This window comes from Solanum lycopersicum, chromosome 1 (genome assembly GCF_036512215.1).
Source record: "Solanum lycopersicum chromosome 1, SLM_r2.1".
Lineage (NCBI taxonomy): Eukaryota > Viridiplantae > Streptophyta > Magnoliopsida > Solanales > Solanaceae > Solanum > Solanum lycopersicum.
In genome coordinates, this window is record NC_090800.1 from 71,154,878 (window position 1) to 71,175,821 (window position 20,944).

Below are 20,944 nucleotides of genomic sequence, written 5' to 3' on the forward strand. Positions count from 1 at the left end.
GTTATGGTTTTCATGCTTTCATAGTAAACTCTTAATAGAGAATGATATGTGTTGATAGTATTGTAAACCCTGCTATGTGCTTAATTGTATGCATGCATGAACGTGATTATATAATTGTGATTATATTAAGCATGATGAAGTTATTGAATCCTAAATCTTGATAAAAACCTAATCTCTTGTTAATGATGATGCCTTGGTAAGGGAGAAGGCTTGATGAACTAAAGTAATGAATTTGATGATGCCTTGGTAAGGGAGAAGGCTTGATGAGTTGATAGAAGGAGATTAGGGGATCGGGTGTCACGAACCGACACGTAGATTTAGGGGATCGGGTGTCACGAACCGACACGTAGATTTAGGGGATCGGGTGTCATGAACCGACACGTAGATTTAGGGGATCGGGTGTCACGAACCGACACGTAGATTTAGGGGATCGGGTGTCACGAACCGACACGTAGAATTAGGGGATCGGGTGTCATGAACCGACACGTAGATTTAGGGGATCAGAGTGTCACGTACCGACACAGGAGGATTAATGAATATGACGGAGCGGAGTGTCACGTACCGACAAAGAGAAATAAGATAATGAATCTTGAAAGATGTTAATATACTCAATCTAATGAACATAATTCCCAAATGAGTATGGTATTGAGGCTTGAGTCCTCGTGTGTGAACTTGACGGTAATTGTTAATGATATAGTACTTGTTGTTGCTACATGTTGAGTATCATAGTTGATTTTATGATATTACTTGGTATATATTGATTTCTATTTTGAGTTGGCCGATGATATCTACTCAGTACCCGTGTTTTGTACTGACCCCTACTTTTATGTTTTCTTCTTTGTTATTTGTGGAGTGCAGCAAACGCGCCGTCATCTTCAACTCAACAGTAACTCTAGCCAGTCTTCATTACTCCGGATATCAGGGTGAGCTAATGCTTCCAGCTTGGACTGGATCTTCCTCTTCATGTCTTGATGCCTTGAAGTTCCGGCATGGACTAGCTTTTATTTGTTTTAGCTTCTTAGAATACTCTTAGTTTAGTAATTTGATCATAGATGTTCTTGTGGTGATGACTTCCAGATTTTGGGAAATAATAGTTATTGAATTGGTTTTTATTAATGAGTTTAAGTCTTCCGCATTACTTTATGTTGATATTACATTAAAATGTTAAGGTTTAGATTGGTTGGTTCGCTCACATTTGAGGGTAAGTGTGGGTGCCAGTCGCAATCCGGTTTGGGTCGTGACAATAGTTATGCGTATAATTTATGTATATTATTTTAAATTAGCATCAAATAAAAATGATTATTAATTAATGAAACTTTAACCATTTTATTTAAATTGAATTGTCTTTTTATGTGATTATTTACAAATGTTTTTTAAAATTATGTTGATTATATCGAAATCAAACTTAAAAATACTAATAATGTGGTACAATAATGATATAGTATTTTTTAAAAAGAAAAAGTTAAAATTATGAAATCAAATTGTACATATATTTTATATTTAGTTATAAAAACTAAAAATAACTTATCAATAATACTCATTAATAATAATAATATAAAATATGAAAAGTGATTGAATATACTTTAATATTTTTTATTCACTATTTGAGAAGCGTTGCGATATTTAAGTAATAGTCAGTTGGACAACACCCCGACCCTAGATAACAAAATCATTAGAGGTAGTTTTTTCTAGCAAAAGTAGCTCCCATAATGTGCTTATCATTCGTGTAATGCGTACATCGGAGGAACTAGCAAAACGATTGGTATGCCGAAATTTCGTTCCTTTGCCAGTCGATCCGCCATTCTATTTTGTTCCTTCAATATGTGTATCATCTTTAGGGCACCCAACTCCTGTATTAATGATCTGCACCATCAATAAGGTTATCATAGAGTAAAATGGCCATGCTTAATCATATGAATGATATCAGTGGATTCAGTGTAGATTTTCAACGGAGTTACGTTGTGATCAACTTGTACTATTAATTATTTCTTACTTATAGCCCAAGTTTGCTTGTAACCTAAGGAATATCATAAATAGTATTTAATAAAAAATAGATCTGTTCTGTACATTGGTTACTTGATGGACGTATCAGATTAAATCATAACCTCTATAATTGGTCCTCCCTCCACCCATTAGGGTTACCACATATTCTCTACAATGATTCCATCATTGACGGTTGTGGCAACAAAAAATTAGGGCAAGGAGGTAGAAATCAATTTACAACTAACGCTTCCGCTTTTGTATGTGATGATGTCTTTCTCATCAGGTATGTACTCATAACGATCTCTATGTAAGATTATCGTGTTCAAGATCCTGATATTATGTATTCAAGTATTTAATCTTACATGTGGCATCAGAGCCTAGATTATTTAAACCGATAATCTTCGTATATAAAATAGGCATATTTAGAAAAATTGCATGAGGGATAGATCCAAAATTTTCTGTGAGGATGATCTCAAAACTTTTCGTCATTACTGATAATATTTGGAAGACTAATAGTAATTTTAACCTCGAGCTTACAATACAATATGTTGATGCAAAGTAATGTTCAACTAATAATTGAGAAACCTTTTGCCTTAGCCAATAATTGATGTCCTAATAAACTTTTACACGGGGATATTGTAATATTAAAGCGTCATTACTTATAGATTTTTGTAAGTTATCTTATGATCTATTAAGAACAAGTGGTCAATGGTTAATCAAGTAATGCTTTGTTATCATCACTCATGAAAAGTTTAGAATTGGTGTTTGCAACCCCATGATGTAACAATTATGTTTTATTTTAGATTGTGCAATCAATTAAAGTGGTCATTATACTAAACAATAAATAATATGTGTATTATATTTTTATAGTTTGTTAGTCACCAAAGTGGTCAAACTAAAGAAATTAACGTCTACACATATCATGTTTATAATTATTTGATGCATGTAATATGTTTTTATATTTTGTTAGTCACCGAAGTGGCCAAACTAGAGAAATTAACGTCTACAAATATGTTTATGGTCACTTGATGTATGTATTATGTTTCTATAGTTTGTTAGTCACCAAAGTGGCCATACTAAAATATTTGAAATTGTTCACATGCACGAATTTTTTATGATGTTATGTGTACTTCGTATTTATATAGTTTGTGAGTCATCAAAGTGGCCAAACTAGAGAAAAGTAACGTCTACACATATCATGTTTATGATCGTTTGATGCACGTATTATGAATCGATAATTTGTTAGTCACTAAAGTGGCCAAACTAAAATATTTAAAATTATTCACATGCACAAAATTTTATTAGATTATGTATGCATTTGTATTCATATAGCTTGTTATTCATCAAAGTGGCCAAACTAGTATGGTTATATAAAATATGCACTCATAAAATTGTCATTTATCTATGAAAGTTAATTAAATGCCTATTTTGAAAAATAAATACATTGACTTTCACTATTGCTAGAACTTAAAAAATATATCCAAAGGTGAATCTATCATTCTACAAATAGTGAAAAATTATGAGGTTAATTAATATTTTCAATCAAACATATATTGTATATCCAAAGATGTCGTATATGTTTGGTTAAAATTATTTAATTTCCTATTAATTTTTTTAAAAAAAATAATGACATTTAAATTATGATAGTGTGTCGTAGTATCTACCCAAAGGAGAATTACAATGAATTCACGCTATTTTTTTTTATATGTGAGCATATATTTATTTGCAACTATCCATTTTCATTCACATGCTTCATATGTTAATATGTGATGGGTCTTGACTTGACTCTGCTGAATGACAAATTCACTGTCATTATTGATAAGAACAGTGAAGATGAGAAATCCTTTCATAAATCATAGGAGCGCTCTAACAGATTGAGCCTTATGTTCATGTGAATGATTGTTGCTAATAACATTAAAAAGTACTATTCCACAAACATAAAGTGTCAGAAAATACTTGAAGTTTGCGGAAGAATGTTTTAGAATAACCGCAATATGGGAAAATTGGAATGAATGAATTATTACTCTAATATTACCATGCTAAAAGGTTGGTTTAATGTAGCTCCATTATTATTTTGAAATATATATATAAGTAGACATTCAAATTGTTTATGATATAGTAGGGGTGCATCAATTTGGTTTATTGGTTTTCGATTTTTAAGTACATAAAATCAATAACAAATTAATAGGAATTTTTTTTTATCAATCTTCGATTTATCGATTTTTGGTCATTAATAGTTAGGTTTTTAGTTTACCCAATAAAAAAATGCACATAAAATTGGCAGAAACTTATCAATATACTATATTAAGAAAGTATTTACTATTTATAAAAATTAATATTTTTTTCACTTGATAACTTTTAATACATTTATGATGCAATTTTAGTACACATTACAAAGAATAATTTATTATTCACACATAGTACAACTTTCATAGATTAATAATACATTCATCACACATTTTAAATACATTTTTAATTCAATATGTCAATTTCTTACCAAATAAGCATAATATATTTAAAAACAGTTATAATACATATATATTAAATATATAATTCACTTTTAATACATGTTACAAAATTAACATAATATTGTTATAAATAATAATAAATAAAAAGTATCACAAAAATCAATAATTATTTATTTAAATGTATCAATCCAAGTAATTTTTCCTAAAAAGAAATATGACTTCTTACTTCTTTAACAATTTAACATAATACATTGAAACAACCAAACAACTATAAGAACCCGTTTGGTAGGAAGTATTAATCAAAACAATCCATGGACTAAAATATAGTCCAACAAAAACATTGTTTGGTTACTTTATTTAACCTAATCCATGGATTAATTATACCTCATACAAGGTCTTATTTTATCCCTAGGAAAGGGAGGGATAGCTAATACAAGGTTTAGCAATCCTTGGATAAGACCCCTTAAATGACTAAATCATCCCCAAATCTTTTTTCCTATTTTTTTTTGTAATTCATGTTCTTTTTTTTAATTTATATAAGAATATTTATAAATGTTCGTTTAATTCTCCAAATTTATTTCATCTAATTTGATGATTTCACAAACTAATATTTTTTTCTCCATGTTTGAGTTGTTATATTGGGTTGATTTTTATTTTTTTTTTGTATTTAAATGTAGTTCGTTAACTGACCACGTGAACTATTTTTTTTTTTTAAATAAGCTAAGCGTATTTGAACAATTTAAGTAGCCTTAAAATCATGTTAAGTTCAAGGTATATTTGACCAACAAAAAAATTAGAAATATACCATGTGACATATCACACCAAAATTAATAATATTTTAATATATTTTTTAGTATTTAACTTGACTAGTTAAAAGAAACATAATCTTACAATAACTAAAGGGTATAATAGGAAATAATTTTTTTCTAAAGTTTTAAACCAAACATAAGACTAGGTAGGAAATAATGAACCAAACACTTGCTAAAAAATAATCCCTGCACTACTAAATCCTGCATTACTAATATAATGAAAAATTACATCAATAAAAGTAGATGTAGTATAAAAACTACAATTACATGTTACAATTAAAATATACTATGAAAATTTTGGTGTGAAGTATAAATACCCTAAAATGTGAAGTGTGTACCCTGTATATAAAGTATGGATTATCGTCTAGTTATGTTTATTATCAATATATTTAATACATTAGGAAGAATAAGTAGTAAATTACTATCATCTTAATTGGTTATTAATTTAGTTAATAATCCAATATTAAAAATTATTAATTAATCCAATAATATTTTTATTAAACTGATAAAAATTTGTTATATTTTTATTTGATTTTCGCGCAACTCTTTTTTTTTTTTTTTTATACACATGCTTCTAACTCATTTTAGATTTTTTGGTTAATATATACCTGCACATTCGTAGTAGAGAACAGTTATACTTGGAGATAAAGGAAGAAGACGGATGGGTAAAGGGAAGCAGAAAATTGAAATTAAGAAAATCACTAAAGAATCAGCAAGAAAGGTGGCATTTTCGAAGAGACGCAAAGGACTTTTCAAGAAAGCTGTGCAACTTGAATCCAAGACTGGTGCTAAAGTTGCCATTCTTGTTTTCTCTTCCTCAGGAAAACCCTACACTTGTGGGGACGTGGAAACGCTTTGTGGTATTTCCGATTCATTCAATCTTCAAACGCATTCTGAGTCAAATAGTATTTGGGATTCATTCAATCTTCAAACGCATTCTGAGTCGAATGGTATTTGGGACTCATTCAATCTTGAAAGGCCTTGTGAGTCGAATGGTATGTGGGATTCATTCAATATAATTGAAGGGCCTTGTTCATCCTCTGGGAAGAATGGTATGTGGGATTCATTCAATCTTGAAAGGCCTTGTTCATCCTCTGGGCAGAGTGGTATGTGGGACTCATTCAATCTTGGAAGGCCTTGTGAGTCGAATGGTATGTGGGATTCATTCAATATAATTGAAGGGCCTTGTTCATCCTCTGGGCAGAATGGTATGTGGGATTCATTCAATCTTGAAAGGCCTTGTTCATCCTCTGGGCAGAGTGGTATGTGGGACTCATTCAATCTTGAAAGGCATTGTTCATCCTCAGGAATCCCATCTGGGTCGAATGGTATTTGGGATTCGTTCAATGTTGAAACGCATTGTTCATCCTCTGAGTCGTGTGGTATGTCTGATTCATTCAATGTTGAAACACATTGTTCATCCTCTGGGCAGAGTGGTACGTGGGATTCATTCAATGTTGAAGCATGTCATAACGTGAATGAACTCTTGCTGTTGAAGGCACACTTGGAAAGTACAAGAGAAAAGCTGCTGGAGTCTCAGTTTCTTGACTCTCTCTGGTCATGATCAATTTTTTTTTATTTTTTCTTTAATTACTTCCATGGCTGTGAATTAACTTGTAGATTTTTTGTGAGAAATTCTTTAAATAAATATTCAGTCTTTGCAGGTTTTACTTCTATTGTCGTGTAGCAAGAATTAAGGTAATTCCTTTTTAGTCTTGCTAACATCCCTTTATAAGTAAGAAAAAGAAAGAAGCAAAACAGGCATAGCATTCATCTAAGATTGATTTAGCATGTAAAATTATTTGAAGTAGAATGATATAATTACACTGCACTTCTCTCTACATAATATGGAATCAGATTGCTTCTTCCTTCTGTACTATGTTTTTGCTACACTTATCCTGTACCTGCAATATACCACTACAGGGGGATCCAACCCTGCCATTTTTAACAATAGAAGTCAAAGAAATTAGTTAGTACCGTTATGTTAGAAAAAAAAACCCAATAAACATTGCGCCCTTCTTCATTAAAGAGTTCTGAAGGGAGGATACCAAAAAGGTAGTGGAAGTTTTGACACTCCATATAGGAAGGTGTGTATTACATGATAAACATGTTTGTTTGGCAATGTGGACTGTCAAGAGTTCCATTTGCCTTATAATAATTCTTTGTTTTTTTGAGTAGAAGTTGAATAGACAAACCTTAATCATTCCTGTTTCTGTACCACATATAATTATGTCATTTGCAGTTAGAAGACTTGTTATCTTGCTTCCTGCTGATAATCTTCCAACTTTGTGCTGTGTTCCTCTCAGCCAAATCTGGTTGTGTCATGTATTCATCGGTTAGTATGCAGCAGATTGTTTAGAGATGAAGGTTTACTTAACATGGTAGATTTTGTGCAAGTGAGTTGAGTAATGAGCATTTATTTAGTACTCATTATTGAATCATTTACTGCCCCAAGGTGATTTTCATCCAGTAGATAGAGCTTCATTTTTCCATTGGGAACGTGGTTTTCTAGAATTATCAAAATTAAATCTTAGTTTCTATGTAAGATATGCCAGTACCTGGATGTTGCTCATTGACACACTGCAATTTAAATATATGAAGTCCTCCACTACTTCCATTGCCAACACATTGCCTCCCTTTTCTGGCGACATTGATATTTGTGGTTTCTTGTTTTTTTTCCAGTCCTGCATCAGTGGGGGTGTCAATGGAAAGGTACTTGCTCCACATCAACAAGTTGGATTTGTTACCTTTATATGTGAAGCTTCAATTGTTGAACTTGCACTGTATAACCAGTCCTTATATACAGCTAATGAGTTCACAGCCTTGTTTTTCATACTCCAACTCTTTGATGGTGCTTTGATCTCTTGCTGCCTGCTGTTTGGTATAGCTAACTCCTGTATTTAGTTATTATATATATGTAACTCAATTGCTGAATGAGTTGTATTACATGACATGAAACAAGATCTTTGATCTGACCTGTATGCTTGAGTCTGTGCAGCCTATATACAGCTTTCCGTTTATCAATGTTCCACACCTTATGGATTTATTCTTGAAATATTTACTGGCCTTCCGTGATCCATCAAACACCTATAATAGAACACGTCTTGGTAATTTAATGTAGCATCTTAAAAATAGTTTCTAAACTTGACTTAGGCTCTTTTGTCAGAATGTGATGATCATTTATATCTACCTTCATTTTGTGGCTCTGGGTAACTGCAAAAATTAGTTCCCCATGCGTGTTGATATTTTGAATTGGATCTTTGGTCAGTATAGTTTCTGTACATTCAAGCTTTCTTTCAAACATTTGCCAGATCTGCGGAAAAAGAAAAACTCATCCAATAAATGCATTTTTAGACGGATTCAATCATATTTAACATAAAATTTGATTGGTTACTGGTTACCTTTATTGATTTGTCAGCAGAACCACTCAACAGGCAATTCCCTGATTCAGAAATTGTAAAGCATGTCACAGCTTTTTTATGCTCCCTCACGTCCCTAACAAGTGTGGCTTCTTGTCCTTTAATGTCCCATGCCTATGATGTAAAACCATCAGATATGTTACATTACAAATCTAACACAAATGAGCACTCTACAGACATATCTAGGGACAACTTAACATCCCTGAATACGACTTAATGAGAGGTCATTATCCTCTTTGTTAATGTGAACCTTAAACTTAGAGGCAAGAAGTATGAAGCACATAAAAGTAGCTAACCTTGATTGAACCATCTGCATGTCCACTGTAAAGCTCTCCATTATAGTAGGTGAGCGATGTTACTGCTCCACTATGGTTACTACTCATTTCGAGAATTTGTGTGTGAACACAAGATATTCTCTGCTCTTACCATTGTGAAGAAAAACTGAGTTAGAAATGAAGAATTGTATCATGATATACTCTATTCCCTATGTCCCAAATTATGTAACACACTTTCCTTTTTGGATTGTCGCAGAAAAATGTCACATTTCTATCTATATTTAGAAACAAATAACTTCAAAATTCTCACTTTACCCTTACTGAAATGATTTACAACCACATGATATCCAAGACTTGTTTTTAGACCACAAGCGTAAAAAATCTTCAATTCTTTCTAAACTTTGCCCCCAGTCAAATAGTGTCACGTAAAATGGGAACGAGGGAGTAATTATTTCTCATGCATGCATCATGACAACACGACACCTCCATCTCTGGTGTTGACTCAGTGATCTACCAAACATATTTGTGAATGCATCTCTGCCTTTTGAAGTTTTCTGTAATCCTTATTCTACATTTTAGTGTTAAAGGATAAGTTTCGGTTCCTATGCAGGAAAAGGTCCTTGTAGTCTTTTTGACACTATGGAATTTATTCTAACATGTTAACTGATATAGTTGCCAACCTTGTTACAGCTCTTCCAAGGATGTGGCTAATTGTTAAGAAGTTATAGTTTACTTGTTTATGATGCAAGTTCTATACATTCACTTCTATTAGATGCGATGATCAGTTAGAGATGACTGGTATAAATGATTGCATTATGGTTCTGTTAACATCACATACAGGCTACAGCCACAATATATAAGAAAGAAAACTGGTGTCTACTTACCCATTTGTTTGGCTGGATATAGTCAGCAACCTTAAGTAATTCTTCTGCCATCCAACTCATGTTGGAAAGGCGTCTTAGTGACTCTCTAACTCCTTCTGAAAAGTTGACTAGCTTTTTCATCCCTGTAAGAGTTTCCAATCTCAGGCACAAATTTTAATTTTGAAGTGAAAGCAAGTCAACTTATGCATTTGGTGATTAGTGCATATTTAGATATTTACCTCTTCCGGAAGTATAATAATAGATACAAAGACATCCTAGTAGCCTTTCTTCAAGCTCCAGTCCTGGATGAACAAATTGCTCGATTCTACTAAGTAAAATCTCACAGGCTGCATATCTCAAATCATCAGGGGCTTTCGTGATTTCAGACCCCAGCCATGCAGTAGCAGCAAGATAATCTCGGGAGGTACTTCTTGATTCGCTCTCAAGTCCTTTCTCTAAAGCATGGAATAGAGGACTTCCAAACTTTAAGAAGCGCCTCGCTACTTTGCTACACCATGTCTCTATGCCATTGTCCTGTTAGTTAATGGAGTCTTTAGAACAAGTAAACAACTCATGCGTGCAGTAATTCAACAAGTGGGGTCTGGGGAGGGTAGAGTGTACGCAAATCTTACCCTTACCCCTACCAAGGGAGGTAGAGAGGTTGTTTCTGGCAGACCCTTGGCTCAAGGATTTGTAAAAAAAAATACATGGTAGCCAAGTTCAGTGTGGACCTTAGTGCCTCTAAGCAAATATAAACAGTATAAACTTCTTCACGAAGAAGAAAAAATCAAGATTAAAATTATTATTTCCGCATGGTAATGAATGGTAGCCCTGGGTAAATGCATAACCAGACAAAATTGAAATGGGGAGAATACTGGGTAATATTAGAGGGCACAAGGCTAAATTGGATCTTGAAAGAAAAAATTACCTGTAGACATTTATCCGAAAAGTCAACATTCTTTATCATGTTCTTGTGTGGCAAGGAAGTCAAACCGGCCTTTTTAAGCAACCATGGTATTGTGTAAGGTTCTCCTGACCAAGAGAAGGTTCCACCAAGGTTTGATAGGATGAATGCTGATAGAGCCTGTGTTGCAGAATTCTCTTCACACGATACTGACTCGAGTAGAGCTTCCATAGCCTCTTCACAATATACAAATTTACCTGATGTTTCTTCCTGAAAATTTGACATCATCAAAGGTTCATGGTGACACCTTATGGAAGTAAATGTAAAAGATATATGGATTCGTATAACCTTAGTTATATAGGGATGCAACCAGCTATAGGTAAATTGTGACTTTATGGCTGTAGAAAGAATTAAAAAAAATAAACATTTCCAGGTTTTCTGCTGTGTAGTGTTTCTTGATAACTTTCTTAAGCTATAAAATGTAATTTTTTTTTTGTTTTTCTGTTTTTCTTGTGTAATTCGGTGTCCAATATCATGAAATCGTGATATCCCTATATGTTGGGAGATCCTAAGCTCAAGATGCGCTGTTCTATTGCAGGTGTTTAGTTACGTAAACCTGCTCGTTCTTTTATCCTCGCACATTTTTTTCCAGATACTTTGAAAGACAACACTTCGATATGCTTACCAGCATGTCTAACTGAAGCAACAAATTCGCTGCCAAAATTTTGTACTCAGGTTGTGACTTTTGGATGAGAAGTAATAATGCACACTTATTGTTGTTGCTTCCGTCTTGTTGTATTTTCTGCAGCACCTCAATGGCTGATGACCTGATGCAAAAGAGATTAAATATGTCCTGAAATCTTCTTGATCACATCTATAAGGTATAAAAGTAAGCAGTAACTTACTTCTGAGAAGTATTCTGTATAAGGAAGAAGATATTGTTTATGGTCTCTTTGTTTAATTAGGGTACATTTTTAAGATGAGATAATAATTCGATTTGTTGGATTCGTTCATAAGGTAGTAAATTATGGTGAATTAAAACCCCGGTAAAGGTGTCACTGATTTGATTCTAAGAACAAAAGTTTAGCTTACATATTACGTCGCCATTATCCCCACTCCCATGCTGATGATTACCTTTCAGTTTTCATTTCTTTGAGAGTTCTTATCGTGATCAATCATCAATGTCATTATCTTCCCAGCTTAGAATAAAGAAAATGGTGAACAGGTAGATAGTTTCATACCTTGGAATTCTCAGCAGTTCATGGAAAAACTCCAATGCAATTGACGTTGCACGCTCATAATTGCTTCTCAAAAGAGAGATAAATGGAGCCAGTGGAGCAGAATGGTTTATCTGTTTTCTGCATTGACCGTCGAATTGCATACATCTGATAAGAACAGCTGCCAGAGCAATAATTTCTTCCAGGTTGTTGTTTCTTGAGACATCCAAGAGCCCTGAGAGTACTTCAGGTGAGCTGATCACAGCTAATTGTGTTTCACTCGATGTATAGTCGAATGCCGTGACTAGTGCTTCCATAATCATCAATGACGCCGCTGGAGGTGTTATCCGCAGTGTTCTTAGGCTACATTTGTAATTGTTTGAAGCACACACCACATCCACAAGACAAGGTAAAAGTTCTAATGTCTTGATTTCTGCAGGAGATGGATTTATTAAGTAAATTAGTATAGCCGCTTCATGAACATTTTTCTTAAGAGCAGTTGCTAAATGATTCAATTGTAACCCTTTCCTCTTCACATCATCAACAAGTGATCTGTTCCTTGAAATAATAATTGATAGGACTGATACTGATTCTCGTATCACATGTTCTTCTCTGGATGTCGATATAGCCCTCAAAAGTTGATCAATGATTATGTCTTTTAGCAAAGAATACTTGAGTCCTGTTTTGTTGTTCAGTAGTTCATATATTGTTGTAAGGTCAACTGTGTAGTCTTTATAATCCCCAAACTCTTCTGAGAAACACAACTTTGAAATTATTTTCTCAAGTAGTGCTGCTTGTTCTGCTTGAGAATTTTCTTCAGAGTATTCAGATATTTCTTTTAAGGTCTTCTTGCACCTGTTCTTTTGCCGTGAAGAAATCCTGGGGTGCTGTGTTTTACAGAGCTGATAATCACGTAAAGTCATGGACATCGGATATCCATCAGATCTACTATCAATCATCTGTAAGCCCTGTTGCATTATTGGTGCTTCATTGTTACCACTCATATGTATGTGCGTTTTGAGGCCTCTGATTCCTTCTGCGGATAAATCAGTATGACTAAATGAACCGGAGAATCTTCTGGAGAGCGAGTTAGTGATTTCTGCTCTGTTTCCTTCGTTGTGTCTTAGTCCTGAAACTTGCGATTTACAAACCAAGCTTTCCAAAAACAGTGAGGAGCGAGAAGATTTTTGGTTCCTGTATTCATTGAGTTAGTTGAGTTAATGTGAATTTCAGGCCTACTCAGGTATCAGGCTAAATTTTAAAACAGGTGAGTGGGGACTGAACTGATAAAAATCCTCTGTTTGCTGATTTTGTAGGCTCCGTTTTGAAGTGATTTCCATGTCTTCTGCATATTCCTGAATAAAAAAGATGATGAGATTGTGTGCATGCTTGTGTGAGTGTTTAGTTCTCAAAGGGCTATTCAATTCAACTTATATTTTTCGTGGCTTTCATAATCAAGATATTACCTCATGAAAATTTTCACTTGCAGAACTGCTGCTGCTGAAATCAAATGTCTCTGACTCTGAATCAAGCAATATATCTTTGAGGCATTTGGTGGTTATGTTCTTGGGTATTTCTGCTACACCACTCAGTTCAGTAATAGCTACCTGTTTTTCCTTTGTGCACTCATTGGATGTGATAATTGTCTCCTCTTTCTCGTTCTTAGCATCATTTTTGGCATTAAATGGATGCACCTTCTCAAACTGCATTCATGTTCTATTAATTTGAAAGTCATACAAACTGAAACAATTAGGGGCTGACTAAACATAGAAAAAGATGAGAAAACACTGATGAAAGTTTTGAATTTGAGACCCCTGTACATTTTGTTGTTTGCCCTCATCTTGACCATTACTAGTGTCTGTATAGATTCTTTTCTATTTTCATTTTTGTGACCTTCATATGGCCTACTCTACATGACATAACCATATCAAGTAATGCTCCAGTTATGTGTCAAAGGCAGAATTTTTGGCATCGTGCTCAGACTTATCCAAGAGGATCAGTTATACTTACATTTGAAGAGCTGCACTGCGTGTTTTCATTCTTACATGAATCTGAAGATCTTGTGCTTCTGGACTTCTTACTCCTGTTAAACAGACATAATTTGGATGAGAATGAGCTTTTGCTGAACTGTTCCAATCTTGTGCTTCTAAAATGTCAGTTTTAGAGCTTGGACTCATAAAATTGCTAAAATTTAATCATACTTTGACAAGAATCATCCGATCCATTTCAATAGGTCTTCTTTTGACTTCACCTAATATTATTCATTTCCACTGAAGTTTTCTCAGTATTAAAGCTTTGCCAAGGTTGTGTTCTTATCAGAAATGTTTAATACTCTAATTGCTAAATGTAGTGTGCAATTTAAAGACTGCTTATCTGTAACAGTCTAGAAAACTTACATTATCTGTTGTAATTCATGTTGAGTTGAAGTCACGCTGCTGGACTCACCATTCCTCAGAGAGCCGTCTTCTCCAGAAGACATAATTTGATAATACATAAGCCAAGCTTTGTATCTCCTGGCCATCTTTACCATCATAGCATAGACTTCATTCTCATCTTTGGAATATGGTTCCTTCTCAATGCATAAGACCGATAACTGTCTGCAGAGTTCGGTAGCAATTTCAGTATGAAGAAGCCTAGGAGAAACCGCAAGAGCTTGGAGAAAATGCATAGCAACCTGCCACTCATCCCCTTGGAGTTTTCTAACAACAGAGAGGTAAAAGTATGAGTAGCCTGTCAAATAACTGTTTGGAATTCCTGCTGTTTCTCCATGTTCATCAAGTGAAGCTGGCACTTGAAGCATAATCTCTGAATTCTGCAGCCTTGATGTTCTCTCTTGACTCCATTTTGCTTGAAGTGCTGCTTCTATACTCTCTATCCCCCAATAAAGATTTGACAATATCGACTGCTCCGAAAACTCAAGGTACCCTCTATTACTACAAACATCAAGCTTGGAACTGCATTTCAATTTCAATGATTTCCAAGATTTTGTATCTGCTAGCAATGCAGTTATGTGCTGATTTATAACTACAACGACTTTGCGTACCGACTCGAGGTCTAGTTTATCATCATCATATGAAAATACTGGAGGAGTGGAAGAAGAGAGAGTAGCCATTGAATTATGTGACATTTTGGCCTCATGAAGAAGAAGAAGAAATAGTGTTTTACAGATAAGTGTAGTAGAGTGGCTTTTTCTGTATTCTTTGCTCGTGATTGTTGCCAAATTCTGCGTCTTTTAGGGGACCCTATGCTACAGACAAAGATATGGCCGTTGCCCCCATTAATGGAGGGAAAGTTTTACATTATAGAAATAAAAAGACAAATGTTTGAGGTTATTGTCTTTACTCAGTAAACTTGAATTGTGTGGATTGATTTTGATTCATATAGTTAATGCCAACTAATTTGGTGTCGGTGTTGTAGAGTTTTTCGGTATAACCATGTCTAGTAAGAGGGTTTTTTCCCTTTTCGAGACTAGAGCTCGACTTCTAATTGAATTTTATTCATCACACCACAGTTTTCTTCGATAATTAATTGAACAGATCGCAAGATTCCCTCTTAATGAAATAATTGGACATTGCTAAGCGTGATTATTGTTTAATTCTATATTTAGGAGTGCCTTATTGTGTTATTGTCTCTTTCAATTCTAAGTGATAACATAATTATTAGCTTTATATCATGGTGCACCTGTAGAAGACGGTGGTGTTGTTTAACTTTAATATGTGGAAAATTATTGGTGGAAAAAGGTGTGGATATGGTCATTTAATTAGTTTAACGCTTTCCCCTTTTTTGTTATATAGTCATTTAATTAATAAAATATTAATTCTTTTTGTTATTTTTGGTACTTATTTATCTTCTTTACTGCTTCCGTGGCGTGGCATTCTGTCTAGTCTGAACTTTGTCGCTTTTCTAAATACTTGCGCTGTTTGACGCTTACATGTCCATTTCCTCCTTTTTCTTTTGATTTATTTGGAAATTGTCAATTAGTACTTTTATCTTTAAAGTATTAGTACTAACAAATATGCAATATAGATTAAATGTTCAAGAGTTAACTCTAATTTAATTAAAATGTATTTGAATTGTAAATAATTAAAAAAAGAAGTTATTTTTTACATGTGTAATGTATTTGTATGATATATTAAGATATTTTTAATTGTCGAAAATTCATAATACTCTATTATATGAATATATTTATTAAAGTTAAACAAATTATAATTATCAATTTACGTGTCGGTGTCCACAGGCACCAAAGAAGAGAAAAGCAAAGAAGATGCTCTTGTGAGAATGCTTTATATTAGAACAAAAAATGAAAAATAAAAACCAAAAAATAAGTCATCTTTTCCACAATAATTTGTTTACACCTTAGTAGTACCTCATCCAATATTAATTAATATTATAGTGTGCACAAAGTAGGTAAGTTTCGTAATGTGAAATTTTATTGAAAATTCTAAGCTCTTCATAATCCTCTCATTTTTTATTATGTGGAGGCAACAAATTAAAGTAGAATTGTAAGAAGAACTTAAAGTGCTTCAGTGACATAGTAATAATATAATCCTAATTTGTAAATTGTGGACTCTTCTCATGCGCAAACTATGACATTATAACAAATGCTTTACAAAATGTTTCCTAAAAGCAAAAGCATGAAAACAAGACGAAAAAGATATTGTAAATTTTTGACCGGGAAACTACAACTTCTAACCAAGAAAATCATTGTTATTCCCAATGTTATGATGTAAAAAGGTGCCATATATATATACGTTCACTTAACAATGATAATAGTTCGGGGCGAAATGAATTTTATCGCTATTTTTTAAATAGTTATTTTAAATTTAAATATTGAGTTAGTATACAAAAATCATTTAAGGAGAGTTTTTCTCCGAATAAAGCCCTATATTATGTGATTAATTTAAAATAATTGAATAGCTACCACTAAAAAATCAAAAAAATATAACAAGGATAATAATAAAATTAATTTAATGAAGAGCCACATGAAAACTACTCTGGATTTTAGAATCTTTGACTCCTCAGAAATCATATACTATTAAAATATTTCACGTGACCTTGTTGGAACCTTCTCACCTATAATATATATCTACTGTCCTACTTCCTCGATTCCTTGGCTCTTTCAGAAAAAAAAAAAAAAACATTACTATTTTTTTTAATTGAAAATTGAAAAGCTCCCCAAGAAAATACTACAATAATATCTATTCAGTTTTTTATGTTAAAAAAACAGAAAATGTTGTATTAAATCTTTGACATGCATATTTTAGTATTTCGGTTCGAATTTGTGTACCGCAAAGGAAGAAAATCAGGATTTTCAATTTTGTAATTATAGCGGGACTAGTTCTTTAAACGTGTTATACATAAAAAAATAAATAAAAAAATTCATATAAATTAATGAATTTTTAAGTATCGGATACACTAATATGAATATAGTTCAAAGGAAAAAAGAGATTTTGTAATTTTTTAAATAATAAATATTTTTTTAGAGATTATGATATCTTAAGTTATATATTTATGTAATTTTTTCCTAGAATGTACTAGCATGAAAAATGTTATTAATACTTTTAAATCAATATTTTTTATTGTCATATAATAAAGAACAAAGGGGTTTATGAAATAGTTAAATAGATTGTCACGACGCTGATCATCGTGATTGACATTCACGCTAATCCTTCAGTGGGAGAATCATTTATACTAATTATGTAATACGAAACCAAGCATTTAAAGATACGGAAGCAGGTTTAAATGACTAAGAACTGAAGTTCCTATAAACTTTCAAAAAATCTAACAACAAATTGTCGAATAAATGCCTAGAACTTGAAAGACAATGTACTAAACATCTAACAATGAACCAAAGTCTAAAGGAAAATGGGAGGTCACTGATCTTCTAAGCGAGATCTGTCAATAACCGCCTGAAGATGCCTTGTACTCAAGAAAGAAAGAGCAAGTGCGATATCAATACACAACCACAATGTACTGGTAGGATCACACGGCTATCCCACTAAGTGCAATATACATAAGCTAATACAGTATAATAGTAACATGCATACACCGAACATATACAATATCATCATCATTTAACGAACAACGTATAATTTCACATTTCTCAAGATATACGTTTATGTCAACTCATTGGTCCTCTCATGGAATCCAAACCCAAAAAGTTAGCATGTCGAAACGTGGTACCCAATCCAATGATTATGTTGAAACGTGACAACGGATCTCATATTTATGACAGAACGTGGCAACCGATCCAAGTTAGTGTGTTGAAATGCAACATCCGATCCATTCAACAAGTCACAATCACAATCACAAGTACATTCTTATAACCATACAATCAAGTCATGATTCATGGCATTCATCATTCATCTATCTCATTTACAACTATCGTGATCAATAATGCAACATTCACATATTATAATGAAGCAAGAACTAACATATATCACACAAGCATAAAATTACAATCATCACCTACCTCGAACAAAGTATGAACCCCTATAAGAAACTTGATTTTCCCTCTCCAGATTCATTCCACTTGTTCTTGGTCTACAAACGATCAATATAATACGGGAATCAATAAACAATAACTAATAATCTGAATTACTACAATCCTATCAACCCTAGATCAAACCCCTGATCCCAATCTCTCAATTAGGGTTTTTTCGACCCTAAATTCCATATCAAAATCTTTCCCCATTGACAATTACCCATTAGATTACGTTCTACGGATCGAAAAGCGGATTCAAGGAGTTAAAATTTTACCTTTAACCTCAAGAATGGTGGAAAAATGTCAAGAAAACCCTTGGGTTCGTTCCTTAGCTCTCAAGTTCGAATGTTGCAGAATAAAGACGTTTTGGGGGTTTATTTTGTATTTAAATCGCGACTGTCCTGTTATAGCGGCCTCCAGCCCGCCATAATGCCCAAGCCTTGGTGGCAGAAATCCCGCCTCAGAGGCTTGCACGGAATCATCGAGTCAATTTAAGAATCCTAAACTCCTATTTGACAACACACCTTCAACCAACGACACTCAAAAACTACATGTTCACAGTTTGATCAATTACGAGAGTTCTACTCGCCCGAATTCAATTCCGTAAAGTCGTACGGATTCTTTAATGTCTTAGTTATCTACTAATATGATCAAATTCATAATTAGACCACCCAATTGTTATCAGATTTTTCTAGACGTTAATGACTTTGATTTCGTCCAAATTTAAACTACGTTGAAAAATTTTAAGTTATTACGAAAAAGTTTTCCGACCCAAAATTTTTTCCTGTTGACTTTTCTATTACGACGGAACCCAATCGTTACATAAATCGTAAACAAAGTAATTGAAATTTTAACTAATTTTAACTAGTCGAGAAACTTACTTATATATAGTTTTTCTTTGTAGAAGTACTTATAAATCCTTGTGGGGCATATATAAGATCAAAATGTTTGGTGTGAGAATGAAAGAATGCATTATGTAAATTTGTTTGATAGGAAAATTCCATATTATGATAGACAAGCCAAGGTGTCATGAAAAAGACTTGACTTCTGTTACATTGGTTAGTCCCTTTTTATCCCCTTCTATCTTCAAAATAATATAAATATAATCGAACAAAATCACAAAGCTCTTTTTTTCTACCAACTCTCCTCCTTTCCTTCTCATTATAGTAAAAGTAATGGTAATAATCAACAACAAATTATCAATCAATAATTCTCTTGTTGATTCATTAATGGCATAATTTGATACAGTTACTCTTCTAATATTTCAGATTTGTTGAGACATCTATTCGGCTTTTGGATTTAGAAAAGGATTGAGATATGAATATGTGTTTATATGGTCCAGATAATAATAGTTCACATCCAATATTCCTAAGAAAATGACATTCTGATTGACACTTATCTTCTTTTGCAGTACATCATTCACATAATATATATTATTTCGTGATATATTTAATTAATTGAAACTAACTCATAAGCGTTTGAGTAACATTATTGAATAGTATGAATAAATTTTGACAAATAATTAATTATGTATTTAATAAATAACTGCAATTACGAAACAAATGTAAAAAAATGATTTTCTTACTCAAATTTGTAAGTACAACTAGGGGTGTGCAAAAATCGAACCGACCAATAAACCGAACCGATAAAATGTTATTGGGTTTTTAATGGGTTTAGAAAAAATAATTATTGGGTTATTGGGTCGGTTTCGGTTTTTTCTATTGGGTTATTGGGTAAACCGATAACCCAATAAGACGATAGTTATTTACTACTTTACCCTTCCTTAATATTAAATATACATAATTTAATACATAAATAGATTCAATATTAGCTTTTCAGGCTATGTGATTTTTTGGTTAGGAAATTGGTGAGAACTTTGTTGATTATCTGGTGGATCAAGCAATTGTTCAAGATTGTCTCATTGAAATATTTTATTTTAGTTTTAATTCTAGTTCGTAATTGTAGGCGATAGCTTTTGCAAGTTTGTGAATGTTAGTAATTTGATCAACATTCAAAGTTTTCTATTATGTTTTGGCGGTAAGTTGGTAACATGTAATTATAACATATGTACTATATTATATTATTTGATCAATATTTTCTTATTGGGTTAACCGAAACCGAACCGATAATATCAAAAACCGATAAACCAATAAATCAATAAAAAATTTCTTATTGGTTTGTTATTGGGTTGACATATTTTAAAATCGTAAACCGATAAACCGAACCGATTATATGTAAAACCGAACCGAACCGACCGATGCACACCCCTAAGTACAACTCTGTGTATTCCCTGATTTTTGTCACTAATTTCTTTTTCTTGATTTGAGGGCTGAAACAACGTATTTCTCAAGCACAGGATGATGTGAACCTCCTTTACTTGATCGCCAAGAAGAGTTAATTATTTTAAATGCTACAATCATAGTTTATTTTATTTGTAATTCGCAACAAACATTTTTTTTCTCATCTGGTTCGATATACAATTAACAATTTTCGGTATACAATTATCCATTCAGTATACAAAT

At 32.9% G+C, this 20,944-nt stretch overlaps 2 protein-coding genes across 2 annotated transcripts; one reads left to right on the top strand and one right to left on the bottom strand.

Annotated features, from left to right (window-relative positions):
- Positions 1-5,866: 5,866 nt before the first annotated feature.
- Positions 5,867-6,930, top strand: LOC104647560 (uncharacterized). Its single transcript, XM_026030535.2, has one exon. The coding sequence runs from the start codon at positions 5,922-5,924 to the stop codon at positions 6,822-6,824; it is 903 nt and encodes a 300-aa protein (XP_025886320.1). The 5' UTR covers positions 5,867-5,921; the 3' UTR covers positions 6,825-6,930.
- A 99-nt stretch (positions 6,931-7,029) lies between these two features.
- On the bottom strand, positions 7,030-15,492 carry LOC101256034 (putative E3 ubiquitin-protein ligase LIN-1). The gene is made up of 17 exons (XM_004229199.5): positions 14,335-15,492; positions 13,949-14,021; positions 13,405-13,641; positions 13,223-13,293; positions 11,963-13,132; positions 11,407-11,548; positions 10,746-10,991; positions 10,057-10,351; positions 9,839-9,960; positions 8,976-9,095; positions 8,662-8,793; positions 8,451-8,573; positions 8,237-8,347; positions 8,008-8,154; positions 7,819-7,944; positions 7,456-7,572; positions 7,030-7,195 (listed from the first exon to the last, which is right to left on the bottom strand). The coding sequence occupies exons 1-17, from the start codon at positions 15,063-15,065 to the stop codon at positions 7,178-7,180; spliced, it is 3,981 nt and encodes a 1,326-aa protein (XP_004229247.1). The 5' UTR covers positions 15,066-15,492; the 3' UTR covers positions 7,030-7,177.
- Between the last annotated feature and the right edge of the window lie 5,452 nt (positions 15,493-20,944).